The 23687-nt window shown below is 43.2% G+C and overlaps 1 protein-coding gene across 2 annotated transcripts in view; it reads right to left on the bottom strand.

The window, feature by feature from the left end:
- Positions 1 to 6117: 6117 nt before the first annotated feature.
- The window catches only part of LOC137659466 (protein singed wings 2-like), an 86756-nt gene continuing 69186 nt past the window's right edge, over positions 6118 to 23687 (bottom strand). For both annotated transcript variants that reach the window (XM_068394356.1, XM_068394357.1), the window contains exons 6-11: positions 19884 to 20001; positions 19381 to 19574; positions 13522 to 13698; positions 12046 to 12213; positions 11354 to 11482; positions 6118 to 6654 (exon numbers count right to left, since the gene is read on the bottom strand). In XM_068394356.1, coding sequence (XP_068250457.1) covers positions 6370 to 6654; positions 11354 to 11482; positions 12046 to 12213; positions 13522 to 13698; positions 19381 to 19574; positions 19884 to 20001 — 1071 coding nt within the window. In that variant the 3' untranslated portion in view covers positions 6118 to 6369. The remainder of the gene's footprint in view (positions 6655 to 11353; positions 11483 to 12045; positions 12214 to 13521; positions 13699 to 19380; positions 19575 to 19883; positions 20002 to 23687) is intronic.

Here is a 23687-nt window from a genome sequence, read left to right as displayed (position 1 = left end):
CCGGGTCCTCCGGACCCGCCCCTACCTAAGAATATTACAGTTAAGCTCTATTCTTGTGTTAGACCTATGTTAGGCCCGGGTCCTCCGGACCCGCCCCTACTTAAAGAATAGTACAGTTAAGCTCTAATCTTGTGTTAGACCTATGTTAGGCCCGGGTCCTCCGGACCCGCCCCTACTTAAGAGAATTACAGTTTCTCATATACTATTCTTTTTATAGATGGTGCATTGTCTGACGCCGGCCTGTGCAGCTGTCCTGCACCAGCCTTGTGGCCACTCCGTCTGCCGATCTCACGCCCCTTGTGGGGTTCAACTGGAAGACGTTGTGGTATGGCACCCGGATAACTGTGTGATTTGCTTCGACCTCATCACTACCCTTGGATCTGACTCGGTGAGTCCCGTTGGCTATATTGCCTTCTTATTTAATTTACTATTAGTAAGATATCTATGGTCTTGAAGGACCATTGGGAGCCTCCCTTTTATAATTCCCACTATTATTTCAGGCATCCCCGGAGCAAAAGTCTGCGGCTCGGGCCACACTGAAGGTGTGGGTTGGTGGGTTTGCCCGGAATGTGAAGTCTAAGCGGCCGTACGTCCTATCTGAGGACTACTGCACCATGGTTTACCCCAACGCCAAGTCTTCAGCTGCTGTGGCTAGGCATGTGGCAGCTCCCATCATTGCCCACATTGATGCCACTATAACGGGTCTCATCGACCCAGAGCAAGATCCATCGGACGCCCCCGGAGGTCTGGAGGACAATGTTGCCTCCATGAACCTGGACGTCGAACCAATGTTACTAGACGAGCCGGATACAGGTAGGGTGGTAAGTGAGGCAGGTGTGTCCGGCGCTGAGATTCCTATCCTCAGCCCCGCTCTTTCTTCTTCTTCTGATCGCTCTTCTTTTCTTGGATTTTCTGGGGACCGTGATTCGTCTCAACGATCATACCCGGTTCCCCCTAAGGATAAGTCTACTTCAAGGACCTTACCCAAAGCTCGCAAGCCTCACAAGACTTCTCATGGCTCTAAACATTGTACGAACCCGTCTTCAAAGACCGCTGGTTCCTCCTCTAAGTCTCACGACCCGGGAGTTCCTTCCGCCCCTCCTGCTGCTAGCCCGGGCCTTTCCGAATCAGCCATGCTTCGCATCGTGTCGGAGATGCAGGCAAAGTTGGTTTCGGAGATGCAGTCGAGGATGGACACGATGTTCTCTAACTTCGGTCAGAGAATTGGGGCTTTAGAGCAAGGAGCTCCGGAGAGAGTCCAAAGCTCTCTCATCCCGGATGCCTCTAAGCTCCCGCCGTTTGCCAAGAACAACCCCTGGCGGATGGCTCTTCATTCCCCGTTCTCAGACGGAATGTTGACTCTGGAGGGCCTTGGCACTCGTCCTCTAGAGGACTTTGAATTCTTTCCTCCTGGTCTGGCATTTCCATTTCATGGTTATGCCAGGCTTACCGAGGAAGCTTTAGTTCGATTAGACAAGGTCCCCAAAGAGACGGTCATCTTCCCGAAGGAGCAAGCCCAATCTGTTTGGGCCAGATTTTTGAATGACATCGGCTGCACTAACACCATGCTGACGCCTCATAAAAGCTCCTTTACGATGTTCTTAATGGACAAGAACACCTTGACTCCATGCGTCAATAAGGTGGCAGAGCTTGCTTTTCAATATGCTCTGGAGGAGAAGCCCTTGCCTCCCATCAGAGGGGTGGATCCAATCTCCCTCCTTCTTCCCTCAGGTATTGAGTGTTGGGACAACGTCCATACCACCTTTACCTCCGGCAAGCTTGCAGCAGACTGTGCCTCAGTCTTGTTTAGTGAGAAGCTTCCCCGTCTCCCGGAATCCCTCATTAAACAGGAATATGATTCCCGCCTACGTGTGGGCCGTACTCTAAACCTGGCCACATCCACGGAGTCGATAGCCTTGACTTACGATACGGAGAGTATTTTTAAGTCTCTCAACAAGGCTACGTTACAGTCTTTATATTATGACTTGTATGACTTCGCTACTGCTAAACGCAGATGTCGCAAGCATGTCCTAGCTGAGGCGACGATTAGGCATGAACCTAATAAACTCATCCGGTCCTCCTGTTGGGGTTCAAATCTTTTCCCCGAGGATCTCGTAGAGGAAGTCTTGGCAGAGGCCACTAGGGTTAATCAGAGCCTTAAAGCCCGTTGGGGTTTGACCCCTAAACGCAAGTATGACCCCGCAAATTATCAAGCCCGGGGTAGGAAGAAGCTTAGACCATATACCTCCACCCAGTTCAGGCAACAGCAGAGTGCTTCATCCAACTTCCGGCTGCCTCTTCCTCCATCTTCTGTTGTCCCTGCACAGCCTTCCACCTCTCAGGCTCCTTCGGATGACTATGTCACCGTTCTGCTACCTAAGAGCCAGCTTTCTGGTGCCTCCGCCACTTCCCCTGCCTTTAACCAGTCTTACGAGGCTCATAGCTCTTCCCAGAGTTATGGTAGAGGTAGAGGCTACCACCGTGGCTCTAACCAGAACAAAGGAAGGGGAAGAGCCTTTCGCAGAGGAAAGAACTTCCGAGGCGGACGTGGAGGCAACTCCTCAAACCAATACTGAGGTGCAGCAGGTAGGGGGGAGGCTCTATGCCTTCCGCAACAAATGGAGGTTCAGTCCCTGGGCGTTCAGTATCATCTCCAAGGGACTGGGGTGGAGTTGGATTCAAGGACCTCCTCCTCCGAACAAATTTCGTCAACATTCCACTCCGGACCTGGTCGAATTTGTCCAGGATCTTTTACAAAAGAACGCCATACAAGAAACGAAACATCTGAAGTTTCAAGGTCGGCTGTTCAGTGTCCCGAAGAAGGATTCAGACAAGAGAAGAGTGATTCTAGATCTATCCCTTCTCAACTTGTCCATTCAATGCGACAAGTTTCGAATGCTTACCGTCTCGCAGGTGCGGACCTTACTTCCCCGTGGGGCCGTCACCACCTCTATCGATCTTACAGACGCCTACTATCACGTCCCGATAGCGAGACACTTCCGTCCGTACCTAGGCTTTCGCTTAGGGGACAAAAGTTACTCCTTCAAGGTGATGCCTTTCGGGCTCAACATCGCCCCAAGGATCTTCACAAAGCTAGCAGAAGTCGCTGTTCAGGAACTCAGGAATCAAGGGATTCAAGTAGTTGCCTATCTGGACGACTGGCTCATTTGGTCAGACACCTCCCAAAATTGCCTAAAAGCCACTCACAAAGTCATCCATTATCTTCAATCTCTAGGCTTCCAGATCAACTTCAAGAAGTCCCGTCTTCTTCCAAAATCGAAGTTCCAATGGCTCGGCCTGCAATGGGATCTTATATCTCATACTCTGTGTCTTCCCAGACCCAAGAGGTTAGAGATTGCAAGGAACACCAAACGCTTTCTCAAAGACAAAGTAAGTTCCAGACGACTCCAAGAGAGGATTCTGGGGTCCCTTCAGTTTGCCTCAGTGACGGATCTTCTTCTGAAGGCAAAATTGAAAGATATCAATCGTGTCTGGCGTTCGAGGGCGAACCGGAAGCTCCGGGACAGGAAAGTCCGCCTTCCTCCCATTCTACGGGAAAGACTTCTTCCTTGGACAAGAGCAAACAGTCTGTCAAAGTCAGTTCCCCTTCGATTTCCGCCTCCGGAATTAATCATTCACACAGACGCATCCTTATCAGGTTGGGGCGGCTATTCTCAGCTCAAGAAAGTTCAAGGTCTTTGGACTCCCTTGTTCCGCCATTTTCACATCAATGTGCTAGAGGCCATGGCAGTTCTTCTAACCCTGAAACGTCTCGCTCTTCCCAAGAAACAACACCTTCGTCTGGTCCTCGACAGCGAAGTGGTGGTCCGCTGCCTCAACAGAGGCGGGTCAAAGTCAGGGCCTCTGAACCATGTTCTAGTAGCCATATTCTCCCTAGCAGCCTCGAACCGTTGGCATCTTTCAGCTGTCCACCTGGCGGGAGTCCGGAATGTAGTGGCAGACGCCCTGTCCCGGACCTCCCCTCTAGAATCGGAATGGTCACTCGATCTAAAGTCATTTCGGTGGATTCTCTCTCAGGTTCCCGGTCTCCAAGTGGACCTCTTCGCCACGGAATCCAACCACAAATTGAGAGTATATGTGGCTCCCAATCTAGACCCTCAGGCTTACGCCACAGACACCATGTCACAGAATTGGGACAACTGGGAAAAGATTTATCTCTTTCCCCCGGTGAATCTTTTGCTGAAAGTTCTAGACAAACTGAGATCCTTCAAGGGACAAGTAGCCTTGGTCGCACCCAACTGGCCCAAGAGCAACTGGTATCCTCTCCTGCGGGAGTTGAGACTATACCCTCACCTGATACCCAATCCGGTTCTGTCTCAGATAGTACAAACACGCGTTGTGTACGCTTTCTCAAACATTCAGAGCGCCCTAACTTTATGGACTTTATGAAGTTTGCGGCTATGCATGGTGCCAATATTGATCCTCAAAACACCTTGTTCCTAGAATCGGATAAACGGGATTCCACCATCCGCCAGTATGACTCTGCAGTTAAAAAGTTGGCAAAATTTTTAATAGACTCAGACGTGAACTGTATGAACTTGAACCTTACAGTCACTTTCTTTAGATCTTTATTAGAATCAGGTCTGGCAGCCAATACTATCACCACTATTAAATCGGCTCTGAAAAAGATCTTCCTAGTGGGTTTTAACATAGACTTAACCGACTCTTTGTTAGCTTCAATTCCGAAAGCTTGTGCCAGACTGAAACCGGTTACTCGTCCTACCCCGGTGACCTGGTTCCTTAATGACGTACTCAAATTGGCTTCTGATACCATTAACAGTTCTTGTGATTACATGCCCCTTCTCAGGAAAACACTTTTCCTGGTGAGCTTGGCTTCCGGGGCAAGAATTTCTGAATTGGCAGTCTTGTCGAGAGACCCGGGTCATATTGACTTTCTGCCTTCAGGAGAGGTCCTTCTTTCTCCTAACAAATTCTTTTTGGCTAAGAATGAAGACCCTCAAAACAGATGGACCTCCTGGAAAATTGTTCCCCTCACGCAAGATCCGTCTCTGTGCCCTGTTACTACTCTTAGGTCTTATTTATCCCGGACCTCCTCTAACTCCTCGGGGCCTCTATTAGTTAGAGAACAAGGCGGTACCATTACTATTAAAGGGATCAGGCAACAAATTTTGTATTTTATTAAACAAGCTAACCCTGACTCTTTTCCTCTTGCACATGATATCAGGGCGGTTGCTACCTCGGTGAACTTCTTTCACCACATGAATTTTACAGACCTTTCCAGGTATACAGGGTGGAAATCACCGTCAGTGTTCAAGAAACACTACCTTAAACATTTGGAAGCCCTAAAATTTTCTACAGTAGCCGCAGGGAGCGTAGTTACTCCCAAGTAACTCACAGGTTAATGCCTTGACTCTTTATCTCTCCCTCTTACCTGCCTCATTTATACCCTATTGTATTCGTTGGTCTCGCACCTGAATACTGTTATTATTTTTGTAAATTTTATGCTCCTGAGTATCTGTATATATTATCACTCACGGCATTATTATACCTACCTTATTGGATTTATGTTCATATTTAAGATACCCTTATAATTGTTTTTTGGTACTCATCTCTGATTAAAAGCATCCTGTATTTCCCTTACGCTTATGTTTTTTCCTTTATTTTGCAAGTTTGGTGACATTTTTCTCTTGTATAGATTCACTGGGCGGCACAGGTTCGAGCCCAGAAAAGGGATTTTGACGTAGGAAAAATCTATTTCTGGGCGAAGGACCTGTGCCGCCCAGTGAACCCTCCCAGCTCCTCTCCCTTGGAGTCCCCAAACTTTGGGTGCTAAGGAGTTGGGTTCTGAGCGGATGCATTGTTAGTAGTACCGAGTGAGGTTGAACGGCTCTCCTCTATTGGGATTTTCTGTCGTGGATTAATCTAAATAGTGCGGGACCTCTGGAATATACGCCCAATTTTATACCGACACCAATAGGTGAGCGAGCTAGTTAACCTAGCACTCCTTTACATTTTTTCTCTGGTATATTTAGCAGTAAATTACCTAAGAATAAGTGCTAAATGGAGCTTATTCACTGGGCGGCACAGGTCCTTCGCCCAGAAATAGATTTTTCCTACGTCAAAATCCTTTTATTGAGAAATTCTATTAAGTACATGGAAAAAATGCAGTAACAGTCTTCTATAATTCAGCTAAAAGAGAAAAAAAAGAAGCTATAATTTTCACTGATCAGAGCAGTGTTGATGAAATGAACCAGTAGACTTTTCATGAGCTAAAATACCAAGGTCTTCCAAACCCATCAGTTTTAACAGGAGCCACAAGTTTCCACCATCGAATGAATGACTTTATCTCGCCCTGCCTCTAAATAACCAAAGCTAGATTAATGTTTTTCAGCAACATGGTACTTTAGTTATGATCCATGGCAATTTGCTATTCTGTCTATACTGGTAGACATTGTGAGCAAAATTAGCCACAAAAAGAATAATAATGAGACCTAACAAAATATTAATGATGTCAATGGTCTGTAATACAGGAGGATCTGGTGCACATAGTGATTCCACATCTAATTTCACAATCATCTGACCGGAAAAGTAATGGTTTCCTTCCGTGCAACGAATGTTGTCGTAAAACTTGGGACCCTTTTCTCTGTAATAAAACTGATGATATACCAATTCCTGAAAGAGAGTTGAGTATGAAAACATATAAACCACATACACATTTCTGAATGTGAAGTGCAGTACAGTACTATATAGGAACCTCAATGACTTACTAATTCCAGAAGGAAAGTGAAGAATAAGAACACAAATAATACAAGTATGGCATTTGAAAATACTTAAGAGATCTATTAAATCTGTATCAAATACTGCACTGCCATGACTTTTGAAGTATATCATATAAATTACATATATTTTTTCAAATGAATATCACAAATTCTTAGAGTAATTTATTTTTCCTAGTTATACAAACCTGAGTCTTTAAAGTAAGGAATATGTTTTTGGTGTGAGCTGAACAGCTGTTCAGTCATTTAATGAACAGATAAGCAACAGTTGGGAGAAAGGGCATGGACAAGGAGCCTCCCCACACCCCAACCCCACCTATTAAAAGCACTTCACTTATGACTCTTTGGCTCAGGATTGAGTGGTGGTGGTTGAGGATGGAAATTCAACCTAAAAATTACTTGAATTATTTTAAAAATTTCTGATTTGTTTCTGTGCGAAATACAAAACAACATCCTTTAAGTAGGGAGACTCACTGCTTGGTAGATTGGCAGTCTACCTAGAACAGAACTGGTAGTTTCTTTTTCTTCCCTAAATGTCAATCTGCCTGGTCCCGTACACGGGCAAAGGAGATAACTCCAGTAACCTTCTGAAAGTCAATCATTGGGATGAATAGGCCGATAGGGCCTGGCCTGTACAAGAAGATTAGTACGTGGTCAAAGAAGGGATCCCTTTCCTCAAAGAGGATAGGAATCAGGAATAATACACCTAGCCTACGATGATCAAAGGGTTGGGATACTGTATATTCCACCATCCTTCCCGCAGGGGAGAGTACTTCTCTAAGGTCTAAAGAATGGAACTAAGAAGTGTAGTTTACCAGCATCAAGCCAGATCCAGCAAGTAACTCTTTGACAGCTATGTTGCGAAGAGAGGGCCAGAAAGAATGGAGAAGAACAGTACAGTAATTCTATTTTCATTCCAGACTTAAATCTATTCATTACCACAGACAAGATGCTTACCGTCATGCATGGGAGATGGACTTGCCACACATATACTTGAGCAGCCACCAAAAGACCATGCAAAAAGGGAAAGAAGGGGGTATGGTGCATACACACCCCAACCTTTAACACCTCGACAACTGCAAAATTCCTCTTGAAGGCAATGGTGGAGCCTAGCCCCTGAGTTTGACAGTTCCAGTACTAACTGGTATCTCGACCTCAGCAGTCAAAGAGTATGCATTACGGATTGACTCACAATGTCTGAAAGAGATCATGCTCTAGAAACCACCTTCTTGGTTCTGTCAGTATTATTATCTTTATTAGCTTAGCTACAACTCTAGATAGAAAAGCAGGATGCTATAAGCCAAAATGCTCTAACAGGGAAAAATAGTCCATTGAGGAAAGGGGGATTAGTAAATAAATAAATTACATGAGAATTATTGAATAATTAACATAAAATATTCTAAAATCAGTAACAATGTTAAAATAGATCTGTCATAAACTGTATAAACTATGAAGAGAGACTTTGTCAGCCACTTCAATATAAAAATACTCAGTGTAAGTTTGAACTTCTGAAGTCGCAGCTGGAATAAAATTTTTAGAATAATGTGTAGTATTGAGCCTTATGTTGGAAACGGCATGACTGTTAGAATCAACTGCATACCTAGTACTGTGTAGAGAGTGGTAAAGTCTGCGAAGATCTGAATGCAAAGGATGGTCAGAATTATAAAAAATCTTATGAAACACGCATGGAGAAAAAATCTTATGAAACATGCATGGAGAAAGAACAGAACGGCAGTGCCAGAAATTAATATCTAGATCAAGAATGAGAAATTTAACAGACCTCAAGTTCTTGTCCAATAAATTAAGATAAGATTCAGCAGCTGAAGACCAGACAGAAGAACAATACTCAAAACAAGGTAGAATGAGATTATTAAAACACTTCTTCAGAATAGCCTAATCACCAAACATCTTAAATGACTCTTAAATAAGCCAATTTTTTATGCAATTGAAGAAGTAGCAGACAGGATGTGATTCTCAAAAGTAAATCTGCAATCAAGAATCACACCTAAGATTTTAAACGAGTCATATAGACTTTAAAAAAACATTATCAATTAATACATCTGGATGTTGAGGAGCTGCTGTCTTAGACATGCTTCCAATCATTCTTCAGGTTTTTTAGGGTTTAACTTCATGCACCAAGCACTAATTTTAGCTAGATCTCTATTATGGGATAAAGCAACCCCAGACCTACACTCAAAAGATGGAATTGAGGCAGAGAGAGTAGTAACTTCTGCATTTGCAACAAGCTTGTTTTCTATGTCAACCCCAATATAACATGTATATAGTATGAAAAGTAATGGTCCAAGAACACTACCTTAAGGAACACCAGATATCACAATCCTATACACACTACGGTGCCCATCAACAACAACTTTATGCACTCTATTACTTAAAAATTCAATATTAATGCTAAGAAATGACCAACCAAATCCCAACTGTTTGAGTTTGAAAACAAGGGCCTCATGATTAACATAGTCAAAGGCAGCACTAAAATCAAGGCCTATCATAAGAATTGCCTGACCAAAATTAAGAGATTTATATACAGTGTTGGATATTGTAAGAGGAGCATCACATGCTCCAAGGCCTTTGTGAAAGCCAAATTGCAAAAACGGGAATAGATGATTACCTTGAGTATACTTAATATATTTTGACGCTTTGCTTATAAATGTTAAAAAATTTTGATAATATGGGAGTTATGGAAATTGGGCAGTAATAAGAAGGGCTAGAACTACAGCAAACACATTTACCCAATGGAGTAACATTACCAATTAATCAACATGTGCCAAAAGAACCTCTTTTTGCTAACAGACAAATAAAGAAAAGTCGTTGACACTCAGATTTGAAGTGTCGAGTCTTCTTCAGATAGCACCACAGAGCCCTCATGGGATGCCAAAGCATCTCTCCATTCCACTCTAAGCTTTACATAGAGAGGGGATGGAGAACGACTTGAATCTGGGGTCGTGCTGTGGCAGGTTCAAAGTTTGGCTATGCGACCTGGGACCAAACTAAAGAGCTCCTTCCCTCTCTCAGCAAGGAAGACTAATGTAGAGAAACCATGTAATTCACCTAAACTCTTCGCCAATACTAGGGCAGCAGAGTCAGTTTTGAGAGCAGAGCTCTGAATGGGGCTTTCAAATTCTCAGACGGGTACAAGTGGGAGCCTTGAGAATGAGGGACATGTACCCCTCCACAAATTGTAATCAGCAAAACTGTTTGAAGGTGCTCATAAGCATAGGCAACTCTTAAAAGAAGGGGTGGACTATCCCCCTCCATCGAAAGACCATGCTCAAGTCTGAGCAGTTTACCTTGACAGCAGTGACGGAGAGGAACTTCTATCGGTAAGAAAAATGAAGAAATTCTCAATCTCCTCAAGAAAAGAATTCCTTCTACGAAATGAATTGTAAAGGATGGCTCCCTCTCCCTGGGAACACCTTTGCCTCCAGTGGGTCAGAGACAAGCTTTTATTTGAGTGGTTAGCCCTAATTGATTGATTTGAGATTTTCTGGCATGGTTAGCCCTAACCAAGTTCTTTCTGCCAGAGATTTGAAGTCAGCATTGTTAATTGCTTCCTAGTCTAGATTTGACCGAGGAAGTTCTAAAGGTGTTCTAGCCTCTTGTAGTGTCCTGTAAAGTTTTTCAATGGGCGTCTTGTTGCCTTTCTTCGGCACTTTGGAATGCTAACTCTGATTCTGTCTCTTTTTCGCTTCTGCTGAAGTGCCCACCCCGCCCAAGCCAATGTAGGAGGATAGGTTATTTCCAATAACTATTCATTTCTCTGTGGAGAGAATAATTATTAATAGACTGGGAAAGATCAATGAGGTCTCAATCTTCAATGAGGTCTCAATCTTCAATGAGGTCTCAATCTTCTTTCCGGTCCTAATACCATACATGGTCGATATTCCAGGGATTCGTCTTGACCAGTACCTCATGTAGAAGATCTAGAAGTTCCCTTTATTCTTGTGGTTGTCTTGGGTGATGAAACTGAAGCTTGTACCACTCAAGGGCTCGCACACTCACTCTGGGATGATCTACGGACTAATGAGTCCTTGGACTGTCTGCTGATCAGTGGTGATGCCATTCTGGGATGCTCAGAGGAGATCTCTCATTTGGGGACAGTCTTGAAGGGTTAGAATCTTAAGGTGACTGATCACTGTTCTCCCTCTGTATCTTAATGTCTTTTCTTCAGTGTCCGCAGGCTATCTGAAGGAGAAGAACACATTGGGACCTTGTCCTATGACAATAGCTCTCCTTTCGGGAGGTTTGGTCTCTAGTTGTATCTCCCTGTGTGACTTGCCTAAGGAAATCCTCTTCCAAGTGCCTTGTAGAGGAAATGGTCCTTGTAAAAGGTTTCTCATTACCTAAACTGCCATACACTCCAAAATCATCATCATTATTATCATCTCCTCCCACGGCTATTGACGCAAAGGGTCTCGGTTAGATTTTGGCATTGGAGAAAAAAAATGCCCAAATCAGACAACTTTTACTATACTTTTCATCAAGTTCTTAACACAGAATTGCCTAGACATCTCCACACCAAAAGCAGTTAAAAACAAAGATATTAATGACTAAAAACATCATTATTAGATTCACATTACCTGGAAAGCTGGTATAAAACTACAGTCGCTACAGTCCCATGGATTAAACTGGAGATCGATTAAGGGTTTGTGATATGAATTTTTACTGTCAACGCCCTTGTACAAACTAAGCAGCTGTCTGGCTGATAACTGAAACATAAAAAAAAGACCCGAGCATATGAGAAGAATACAGAAAACCTATGTTAGTATATAATATAGGGTTGAAAATATAAACTTCACATAAAAGGTAACATGAGAAAGCTCCAAAACCATATATATATGGAAAAAAATGCGGTACACTAGGCTAAGATGAATGGAAAAAATCTGAAGATTACTCGATTTACTTTAACAATGAAACAGTTTGAGGGTAAAGAGAGATGCACACCATAACTCCCCTACATAAGAACGAGACGTGTTCCAAGAGTGGGTTCTCAGGTTAAACACTTTTAAGTCCAGCTTGATTAACTTAGGTACCCAACTCATTACTTCCAAACCCCCTACTCTATTCCCTTTAGTCAGCTGATCTTGCTAACAATAGTGAGTTATTTCAAATGGGCATAACTAATTCCTACAGCTATTACTACATAATATAAAACATATAATAGAAGTTAAAGTAATTAATCTATATTGTTTTGCCCTTTATCATCTTTAAAAGTTCTTATGTAGGGGACTTACTGTATTCTTATCTGTAAGGAAGAACAGAACCAACTTACAGTACTGAAATTGTTGTGGCTTAAATTGATATGAAAGTCCTGTGATCGACCATTCAAGAACTTGACGAAGAGATCGCTATCTAAGTGCGAGATCTGATTGTGTTGTAGCAGCACTGAAGAGATCATACGATAGTTCTCGCTTGTAAATACCTTAGTTATGTCAGTTATCTGGAATAAATAATAAACAACAATACAATTTATCACAAAACACTGTACAAGGAAAATAAAGATTTTAGAGTATTAATTCATCTCTCAAAATATCTGTAATTGTTTTGAGATTCCGAAGAGAGAGAAAATATTTTCAACATGGCTACATTTCATCCAACACTAATAACATTCTATTGATACAGTGAGATTCTAATAGAATCCAAATAAAGAAACTGCAGTGATGAAAACCTTTTGCATGATGTTATATCTTGTACTTATTTACTTTACGGTTCCAAGATCATAAACAAATGAAATACGAAAAGTAAAACAAAACTAAATATACTGTACATTGCAAAGTTTTATGAGAGAGAGAGAGAGAGAGAGAGAGAGAGAGAGAGAGAGAGAGAGAGAGAGAGAGAGAGAGAGGAGAGAGAGAGAGAGAGAGAGAGAGAGAGAGAGAGAATTTCTAATGATCACAAATGAACACAATTTTGGTCAAGGTTGTGCAAGGTCAAGGTTTTTATGTACTTAATTCATGATTAGCAATTTTAAGTAAAGAAATAAACAGGTTAAGATAAGAAATTTCTGGTAATTTGATCTCTTTCTTATTTGCTTACATGAAATCACATTCTGTCTCGAAGAAAACTCTAAGTATTTGAGATAAAATGATAAACATTAGATATGCCAAACTCTAACCCCCATTTTCTTTTTCATTTGCATAAAAGACTTTAAAGATACTTTTCTCTTGCATTAAAACCTGATACGACTTCCGAGAGTTTCCTTTGATTAAGGGAGAATGGATGATAACCTATGTCTTTCTAAAAGTTTCTTTTTCTTTTCCCACAATGGCAAGTGGGAAACTGTTGGAACCTAGATTTATGTCTACTTTAGGCTCCAGAGCCTTTAAATATGCAGCCCCGAGAATATATAAGCTCCCATGAAACATTTGAATGATTAAGACATTAAGGCTTTCAAGAGGAGACTGAAGACTCTTATTTCATGAATCTTTTGACAGTGACGATTGAACAGTAAATGAACAATACGTGATATGAAACGTTAAATACTCTGAACGAACAAGGTAAAACGACAGTGGAGGTCCTGTAGAGAGTGGGGTTCCCCTGCTGTATGGGACCAGAAAAGCAGCAATCAAAGTAAAGTAAAGTAGTATAGTACAGTAAAATGTTGTGGAAGGTGTTTTACACAGGTCCTATTTAGTTAGCTGGGGGCAAGTGACCCCGTGGATAATGAATTCACAGATAAAAAGGGCCAACTGTATAGGTAAAGTACAGTAATCCTATAGTGTACCATGCAATTCCAATTATTACTCACATTGTTTCCGGAAAAACTGGCTCGAGTTGACCGAGGTGGAATATCTGGTAAAGCAGTCAGACTGGCGTTATCGCAATATATGTTGATGATGGGATTTTTTGTACGAAGGCCGTTTCTCTTGAAATTATAACCTTCAACGACACAAGTACACTCTTTTGGACAGTGCTCATTTGTTTCCTGTAGAAGAAAAAACTCTTATAATATCAAGAAATTAAAAATTCAATTTTAATAAGTGACTAAACTATAGCAAGTGGCCAAGGACAGCAAAAAAAAACACATTTTCATAACCACCCATACTATACTGTTTATGTATGTGATCAGTTTCTCAACTTAATTTACAAAATAAAGTTAGAAAGCTGTACAAATTTTACATAATTTCATTATTTGTTAATGTAAAATTGTAGATAGTCTTTCAAATGAGGCTATTTCAACATAGGATGGAGCCCGTGATAAAAATGAGAACATCAAATATTTCCAATGCTACTTGGTATTTTCACTTTGTTATTTAGTACTGTATTTATAGGTACTTTCCCATCATTTTTAACCTTAGGCTTTCAACATCCACTTAAAACGAAGAAATGAAGTGGGTGGAGCTAGAATCAAGGAGAGGGGCCATTTTTAGTAAAATGACAAATTAGGAGATAATTTGTATTTTTCCCTAACTAATCCAACCCTGGAGTCACTTATTTGGATTATCTTTCGACAAAACTGGAAGGTAACCATTAGACCTAAAGTGCGAGGTGGCAACCTTGCCTAACCGCTTGAGTGGGTAGGCTGGGGGTGGCTGGGGGGTACCCAGCCACCTCTATATATACTCTCACCGCTGTGAGACGTCACTTTTGATTGCAGGCAGGACTTATGGGGGACAGGTGATGGCGGGCCAATTTATATAAATAACTCCAGGTTTGTATTACAGTAGTTAGGGAAAAATAGAAATTATCTCCGAATTTGTCATTTGTTCCCATACTAACAAACCTTCCGTTATTTATTAGGATGACTCACTCTTAGGTGGGAGGAATTCCTGGGTCCAGCATGGACATTGACCCAGTTTTACCTAGTACAGTATATGACTGTGGTCTAGGGAAAACTTTAACACCTTGCTAATACATACAAAGTGAGTATAATAGCGGCCTGCGCAATAAACACCTTGTATAAACACAGCCTATTGACCTCCATGCAAGCGAGGATGAGCCAAAAGGTGTGCTCCGATTCATGTCTCTCTTGCTCAGATTAGTAGTTCGGACTAGTCACCTTTGGAAGATATTCATCATCAGAATCCAAGGGGTCGTCCACCTCCAGGCTCCTGTCCAGAACCTGGGGTAGGTCAGGGTCATCAACAATGTTGATAGAGGAACCTGCCACAGGGGACCTTCTCAGTGCCTCAGCCATACGAGCTTCCATTGCCGCAATGTTCTTGGGTTTCGTCTTGGTGTTCTTCGACTCCCTACGCACAGGACGTTCCTCCACGGTCTTAGAAGCGGGAACTTGTGAGGTTTTCGAGGAACCCGGCAAAGCTTTGGCAGTAGGAGCTGAAGGCTCCTCCGCTGGAGGAGGTAAGGAAATTGGACGCTGGTCAGGAGGCACTACCTCAATCTTTTGAGGATTGAAGGGATGGATGGTTATCACCCTGGGAAGGGTAAAGGGTTGGTTGGCCATGTAAGAATCAGACGATCAAGGACCTTTAACACGCGATCAGGATGGAGGTGATCTGCAAGCCTTGTCTGACATTGATCTCCTTCTAGGATCTAAACTCCCAATGGATGAACTCAACGAGGATTCGCTTGACTGGAGCAGTCAGAGGTTGTGGTGGTGCAGGGTGGATGGAAAAGTACTCACCCTTGCAGGAAGCTCGGCACCTCTAGGTAAGTCATGGGCTTCCCTTGGAGGTCTAGGAGGAGAAAATCCACTATGGGGATCTCTAGAAGGAACCTTAGTCGATGCAGGGGAGAGCTGCTGTGGCAGAGGAACACATTCCTTCGCTTGACGAGGACGTTCCGGACTAATAAGAACGCCTGCGAACCTATTAGAAGGCTCTGGAAAGGGTATCGGCCTGCCGCTAGAGGTGGTAGAAACTAGAGGTGAAGGCAAAAGTGTTGGTACCACACTTGCTCGCAGTTCTGGCATATCTGCTCATGAATTGCTTGCGAAAATTGTCGATTTGCTCGTGTAATCGCGAGATTCGCGAGTTTCACGCGTCAACGGACGCGATTCACGACCAAAAGTGCTCGCAACAGGAGCACTAGGAGCCACACAAGAAGAGGAAGGTCTAACGCCTTTCTGCTGCTGCAGAGAAGCACGTACGTCCCACGAAGTCGGCAGGGAAGGCCTCTGAGTAGGAACAACCCTGAGCGTTGTAGAACGCATCACAGCAGGATGTGTTTCCAAACGTCACTTAGGCGAACACTGCTAATACTCCCCAGGCGGTGAAAGGCACTGGGGGTTTAGCCGGATGCCTGTCTGAGGGTTAGTCATTCTCATGATCAGGTTAGGTCCGAGGTCGTTTTTGAGAATGTCGGATTGAGGGGGTACACGCTGATGGACTGCGCGAACCCCTACCTCTACCTCATGAACAGGAGCGTCGTCCTCGCGAGCGCCATTCTCGTGATCTAGATAGTAGAGGTCTAGGACGCGAGGGTCTGGACCTAGGTCTAGACTGTGCTTGTGATCGTGCAGAGCGCGATCGCGAGACTTTTCTTTGTGAACAGGAACGCCTTCGAGTAGAGAGTTGAGACTGGAGGTTTCGTGAGCACGAAGCTCTAGAGCGTGAACGCCTCCCAGAAAAAGAGCGTTCAGATCGTGATGACCTACGATCCATCAGATCTTCTGATCATCGCGAATGGCAATCAGGGGAAGAATGTCCAGAAGGGTGAGGCGACGGCGATGCTTGTCCTTTCGTGCTGCTGGTGGCAAGACGCTGGTCCCCGGAAGATCAACACCTGCAACCAGCGGGTTCCTGTAGGAAGAAACAAAGGGTTGGAGGCTACAGGACGACGGGTCCCAGGATGGCGAGTGAGGTCGTCATCAGCAGGAGGCCATTGGAGAGGCGAACGTGAGCGATCACCTCGTCCACACATGGAAGGTCCAGCAAAAGGCGACAGATGAACTTCCGCACAGCTCCAGAGCGTGAGATGTTGACAGCTCTGGAGAAGGGTCCTTCCTAGAACTGCGCTGAAGGAGATGCAGAAGTTCTTCCTTCGATGGGTGTCCCGAAATCCCTAAGGTTGGCCACACCAGCAGAACATCTGAAAGAGAAAATAGCTCTGCGGCAGCTGGAAGCAACAAACCCCCAGTACTCCAGGTTTGCCAAGGAGTTAGTCGGTCTGCGCTCCTACTCGATCATCCTTCGGAAGATCGCAAGTGAGAAGGAGATTTTGAAAGAGATTTGGTGGTGCGGGATGAAGAAGACCAAGCTTTCCTCACCCTTGAGGGAGAAAAATCGTGCTAGGCCTTCTTCTTCCTATGCCGTCCAAATTTCCCCGATAGGGAGAAAGGGCCACTCCCTACACTCTGCCCAGGGCGAACCCTGCTCGCAGCGATATCCTCTGCAAAAGGACACAGAGAGTGCGGGTCGGTCTCCAACAATGACATGAAGGTACCGCATGCCGCACCCTCGCGCCATGCATAAGTTCGCATGAAGGCGATCAAAGAGAAAACACGCACACCTGAAAAGAAAAAGAATATCAAAAAGTCAAATGACAGTTTGGGGAGAGAGAGGACACGTCCGATCTCTACCGAGCCAAAAGAAAAAGTGACGTACCTCACAGCTTTGAGAGTAAATAATGTATAGAGGGGGGTTGGGTACCCCCCAGCCACCCCCAGCCTACCCGCTCTAGCATTTAACCAGGGTTGCCACCTCGCACTTTAAACCTAATGGCTACCTTCCAACTTTGCCGAAAGATAATCCAAATAAATAACGGAATGTTTGTTAGTATGGGAAAAAATATCCCTTAGGTGTAATCTTTGAAAGGATAAACTAATATGACTTCAACTTCCATATGGTCTACATTCGTAAATGACATTTTATGTAAGTCATCCAACCTTTTACCTGGCATGTTTTGATGTGAAATGTACATCATTGTGTTGAAAGGGTTAATAGTTTGAAGGTTTTTTTTTTCTAGCTACTATTCAGTGTTCTGGGGGGTTCCCCTGCTACCTTCAAGAATTACCAGCTACTATATATTGAAATTATACAGCACTCCTATAAAAGACGAGGTTTGTATACGTGTAAGAATAACATGTTATTGTTATCTTTTTAATTTTATATGCCTATTTTACACTTAGAATCTAGTAATTAATAAAACTATATTTTATCTTATAATACATACATACATATACCATGGCACTTCCCCCAATTTTGGGGGGTAGCCGCCATCAACAAAGAAACAAAAACAAAAAGGGGACCTCTACTCTCTACGTTCCTCCCAGCCTAACAAGGGACTCAACCGAGTTCAGCTGGTACTGCTAGGGTGTCACAGCCCACCCTCCCACATTATGCACCACAGATGAAGCTTCATAATGCTGAATCCCCTACTGCTGCTACCTCCGCGGTCATCTAAGGCATCGGAGGAAGCAGCAGGTCCTACCGGAACTGCGTCACAATCGCTCGCCATTCATTCCTATTTCTAGCACGCTCTCTTGCCTCGCTCACATCTATCCTCCTATCACCCAGAGCTTCCTTCACTCCATCCATCCACCCAAACCTTGGCCTTCCTCTAGTACTTCTCCCATCAACTCTTGCATTCATCACCTTCTTTAGCAGACATCCATTTTCCATTCTCTCAACATGGCCAAACCACCTCAACACATTCATATCCACTCTAGCTGCTAACTCATTTCTTACACCCGTTCTCACTCTCACCACTTCGTTCCTAACCCTATCTACTCGAGATACACCAGCCATACTCCTTAGACACTTCATCTCAAACACATTCAATTTCTGTCTCTCCATCACTTTCATTCCCCACAACTCCGATCCATACATCACAGTTGGTACAATCACTTTCTCATATAGAACTCTCTTTACATTCATGCCCAACCCTCTATTTTTTACTACTCCCTTAACTGCCCCCAACACTTAGCAACCTTCATTCACTCTCTGACGTACATCTGCTTCCACTCCACCATTTGCTGCAACAACAGACCCCAAGTACTTAAACTGATCCACCTCCTCAAGTAACTCTCCATTCAACATGACATTCAACCTTGCACCACCTTCCCTTCTCGTACATCTCATAACCTTACTCTTACCCACATTAACTCTCAACTTCCTTCTCTCACACACTCTTCCAAATTCTGTCACTAATCGTCCAAGCTTCTCTTCTGTGTCTGCAACCAGTACAGTATCATCCGCAAATAACAACTGATTTACCTCCCATTCATGGTCATTCTCGTCTACCAGTTTTAATCCTCGTCCAAGCACTCGAGTATTCACCCCTCTCACCACTCCATCAACATACAAGCTAAACAACCAAGGCGACATCACACATCCCTGTCTCAGCCCCACTCTCACCGGAAACCAATAACTCACTTCATTTCCTATCCTAACACATGCTTTACTAGCTCTGTAGAAACTTTTCACTGCTTGCAACAACCTTCCACCAACTCCATATAACCTCATCACATTCCACATTGCTTCCCTATCAACTCTATCATACGCTTTCTCCAGATCCATAAACGCAACATACACCTCCTTACCTTTTGCTAAATATTTCTCGCATATCTGCCTAACTGTAAAAATCTGATTCATACAACCCATCTTATAATATGATGCAAAATATAAAAAGATCCTATATCATCTGAACTAAAGTCATATACAGCATATTTCTCCTATTAAAATCCTATTAAATTTGTTCTACGCACCTTTCGATGACCCATAATCAACAGAAATGGGTGATCCTTAAAACTGTAAGACATTGACATAACTAGTAATCCTCTGCCGCCTTGTCTCCGGTCCCGAGCAACAAAACATATGGTGTCATTTGATACTTCTGCCTTGCCTGCTTCCATCCAATTGATAACCCATTCCATCTCCTGTTCACATCCGATACCACTACCTTCAAACAAATTTTCCATTTATAGAGATAAAAACCAAGGTATGTCTAATTAGTACATACATGAAAAAGGGAACTAAATGCACATGATGTTTCGTCCTTTAATAATTTTCCAGGTGAAAAAATCTAACAATGTTTTCCACTTAATCAACAAAACTGTATTGCTGACAAAACCAAAAAGCTAAAGAGAAACAAATTGCAGAAAAATCTATGATACAGTGCAAACTTCACTTGGTTTCGTTTATACACTTTAAAGATGGAAATTGAGAAAGAGCTTAACTAAAAATTACTGGGATCTAATTGATGACATACCACCGGTTATGTGAAGTTTCTCTAGGGATGTCAAATTAACAAAAGGCTCCGCTGTCATATTAGAGACATAACAATTGACTAAGTACAGATGTTCCAAAGACTGCAAACCATCAAACATCTGCAAAATAAAAACAAATAAGAATGTTGAATATTAGTTTGGAAACAAAACAAACAAAAAAACATTACAGCTGATATTTGAGCCGTAAAAACTCCAACACTAGTGCAGTCACCAGTAACCCATCAGAGTAATAGCCTAACAAGTGTGGAGAGAGAGAGAGAGAGAGAGAGAGAGAGAGAGAGAGAGAGAGAGAGAGAGAGAGAGAGAGAGAGAGAGAGAGATCAGCTGTTGAAAAGTAATCGAATGCACAGATTTTGTTTAATTATTTAAAAGAAACAATTATTATCGGGATATTTAAGGTTTTAGTTCATAAAACAAAATTTATTTCTCTTTCAGAAAGTATAGATCTACAGTAACATACTGCGCAGGAGACAAAACACATAAGAAGTTGAGTCATGCTAGCAGCGTTGGCTAGTCCAGTCGTTTGAACGAAAACACCAAACATTTACAGCAAGTACAGCTAAGCTGTACTGTAGTAATATTATTGTACATATAATTCATTACAGTAATATACACTACAGCATCAGTGAGTATTGGATTACTGTACAGTATTACTAGATAGGAACAAGTTTTGCTATACAGAACAGTAAGGGGATGATGAAGACTCAGTAAACTTTACCTTAGCACATTACTGTACTGTAACCTTACTGTGTCCAGTACGTAGTGTACCCGAGTGCAAATGTTCTTTACACTGTACATATGATTATAAACTGTTGTAGAAACCAAATTAAAACTATTAGGTAGTATTTGCTGTGTTAATCATCAGCTTGCGCACCCGCTTGTGGCAAGGGGGGCAGTGACTGTTTAGGTTAGGAGCTAGCCCACCCTACTGTAATATTTATTCGCGACTTTCGCTTATCGCGACTGTGTCTGTAACCTAACTATTGCGAATGATGAGGCTTGACTGTATATACAGGTCAGTCTCTAGGGCATTGTCCTGCTAGAGCATTGTCACTATCCCTTGCCTATGCTATTCATGAGCGACCTTTAAACTTAAACCTTGCGTGTTTTGTGTTTTATTGCAAGAAACATGATATTTTAATTATAAAATAAATTTTTGAATATACTTACCCGGTGAATATATAATAGCTGCAACTCTGCGGCTCGACAGAAAACACACTCAAAAAACTCGCGAGCGATCGCTATGAAGGTTGCGGGTGTGCCCACCAGCGCCAACTGTCGGCTAGATACCACTCTTGCATGTAAACAAACCCTTCAATTCTTCTCGTCCCGCTGCGTCTCTATTAGGGAGGAAGGGAGGGTCATTTAATTTATATATTCACCGGGTAAGTATATTCAAAAATTTATTTTATAATTAAAATATCATTTTTAAATATTTAACTTAGCCGGTGAATATATAATAGCTGATTCACACCCAAGGCGGTGGGTAGAGACCAGAGTTAATTAAGTTTACAGAGTATAAGCTAAGAGTTTTTTCATTTTGACAGTTATCAATATAACAAAACCAAAATATATAGGTACCTGGTAAGGAAGTTGACTTAGACGATTACTCTGCCTTGTAAGTCTGTCTTCCTCACGGAGCCCAGCCATCCTCTTAGGATGCTGAAAGACTCCCAGGAGCTGAAGTATCAAGGGTTGCAACCCATACAACAGGACCTCATCAAACCCCTAATCTGGGCGCTCTCAAGAAATGACTTTGACCACCCGCCAAATCAACCAGGATGCGAAAGGCTTCTTAGCCTTCCGAACAACCCATAAAACAATATTAAAAACATTTCAAGAGACAGATTAAAAGGATATTGGAATTAGGGAAGTGTAGTGGTAGAACCCTCACCCACTACTGCACTCGCTGCAACGAATGGACCCAGTGTGTAGCAGTCCTCGTAAAGAGTCTGGACATCTTTTAAGTAAAATGAGGCGAACACTGACTTGCTTCCCCAAAAAGTCGCGTCCATAATACTTTGCAGAGATTTATTTTGCTTGAAGGCCACGGAGGTTGCTATATCTCTAACTTCGTGCGTCTTAACCTTAAGCAAACATCGGTCTTTCTCATTCAAGTGAGAATGAGCTTCTCGTATTAAAAAAATCTGATAAAATATGACAAAGCATTCTTTGACATAGGCAATGAAGGTTTCTTAACTGAGCACCATAATGCCTCAGATTTCCCTAGTAATGACTTAGTACGAGCTAAATCGAACTTAAGAGCTCTAACAGGACATAATACTCTTTCCAGTTCGTTGCCTACGATCTCTGATAAGCAAGGAATATCAAAAGATTTAGGCCAAGGACGAGAAGGCAGTTCATTTTTGGCCAGGAAACCAAGTTGAAGTGAACAAGGGGCTTTTTTCTGTAGAAAAGCCGATGTTCTTACTGAAGGCATGAAGTTCACTGACCCTTTTAGCCGAAGCCAAGCACACTAGGAAAAGTGTCTTGAGGGTGAGATCCTTCAGGGAGGCTGAATGTAATGGCTCAAACCTGTCTGACATGAGGAACCTTAGGACCACGTCTAAGTTCCATCCAGGAGTTGCCAAACGACGTTCCTTAGAGGTCTCGAAAGACTTAAGGAGATCTTGGAGATCTTTATTGTTGGAAAGATCTAAGCCTCTATGTCGAAAGACTGAAGCCAACATGCTTCTGTAGCCCTTAATCGTGGGAGCTGAAAGGGAGTGAACCTTTCTCAGATGTAAAAGAAAATCTGCGATTTGGGCTACAGAGGTACTGGACGAGGACACAGATGCTGACTTGCACCTTGCACCAGTCTCGAAAGACTTCCCACTTCGACTGGTATACTCTAATGGTAGAAGCTCTCCTAGCTCTTGCAATCGCACTGGCTGCCTCCTTCGAAAAGCCTCTAGCTCTTGAGAGTCTTTCGATCTTCTGAAGGAAGTCAGACGAAGAGCGGGGAGGCTTTGATGGACATTCTTTACGTGGGGCTGACGTAACAGATCTACCGTTAGAGGAAGACTTCTTGGAAAGTCTACCAGCCATTGAAGTACCTCGGTGCACCACTCTCTCGCGGGCCAGAGGGTAGCAACCAACGTCAACCTTGTCCCTTCGTGAGAGGCGAACTTCTGCAGTACCTTGTTGACTATCTTGAATGGTGGGAATGCATATAAGTCCAGAAAAGACCAATCCAGTAGAAACGCGTCTATGTAGATTGCTTCTGTATCTAGGACTGGAGAGCAATAGATTGGTAACCTTTTGGTCAACGAGGAGGCAAAGAGGTCTATGGTGGGTTGACCCCAAGTAGCCCAAAGACTCTTGCCCACGTCCTTGTGGAGGGTCCATTCCGTGGGTATCACCTGACCCCTCCGACTGAGACAGTCTGCCAAGACGTTCAAGTCCCCCTGGATGAATCTCGTCAACAGGGAGATGCCTCGAATTCTTGACCATAAGAGAAGGTCCCTTGCGATCTCGAGCAGCGTGTGGGAGTGTGTGCCTCCTTGCTTGGAGATGTACGCCAAAGTTGTGGTGTTGTCTGAGTTGCCTCTACCACTAAGTTTCGAAGAAGCTTTCTAATATCATCAAGGCCAAGTGGACTGCTAATAGCTCCTTGCCGTTGATGTGCCTGCTCTTCTGACTTGAGGTCCACAGACCCGAGCATTCCCGACCGTCCAGGGTCGCACCCCAACCCAAATCCGACGCATCTGAGGACAACACGTGGTTTGGGTTCTTGACTGCTAGGGATAGTCCCTCTCTCAGACTGATATTGCTGTCTCACCATT

This window comes from Palaemon carinicauda, chromosome 20 (genome assembly GCF_036898095.1).
Source record: "Palaemon carinicauda isolate YSFRI2023 chromosome 20, ASM3689809v2, whole genome shotgun sequence".
Taxonomy (NCBI): domain Eukaryota; kingdom Metazoa; phylum Arthropoda; class Malacostraca; order Decapoda; family Palaemonidae; genus Palaemon; species Palaemon carinicauda.
Note: the sequence above shows the minus strand (reverse complement) of the source record. Positions and strands in the feature narration are given on the sequence as shown.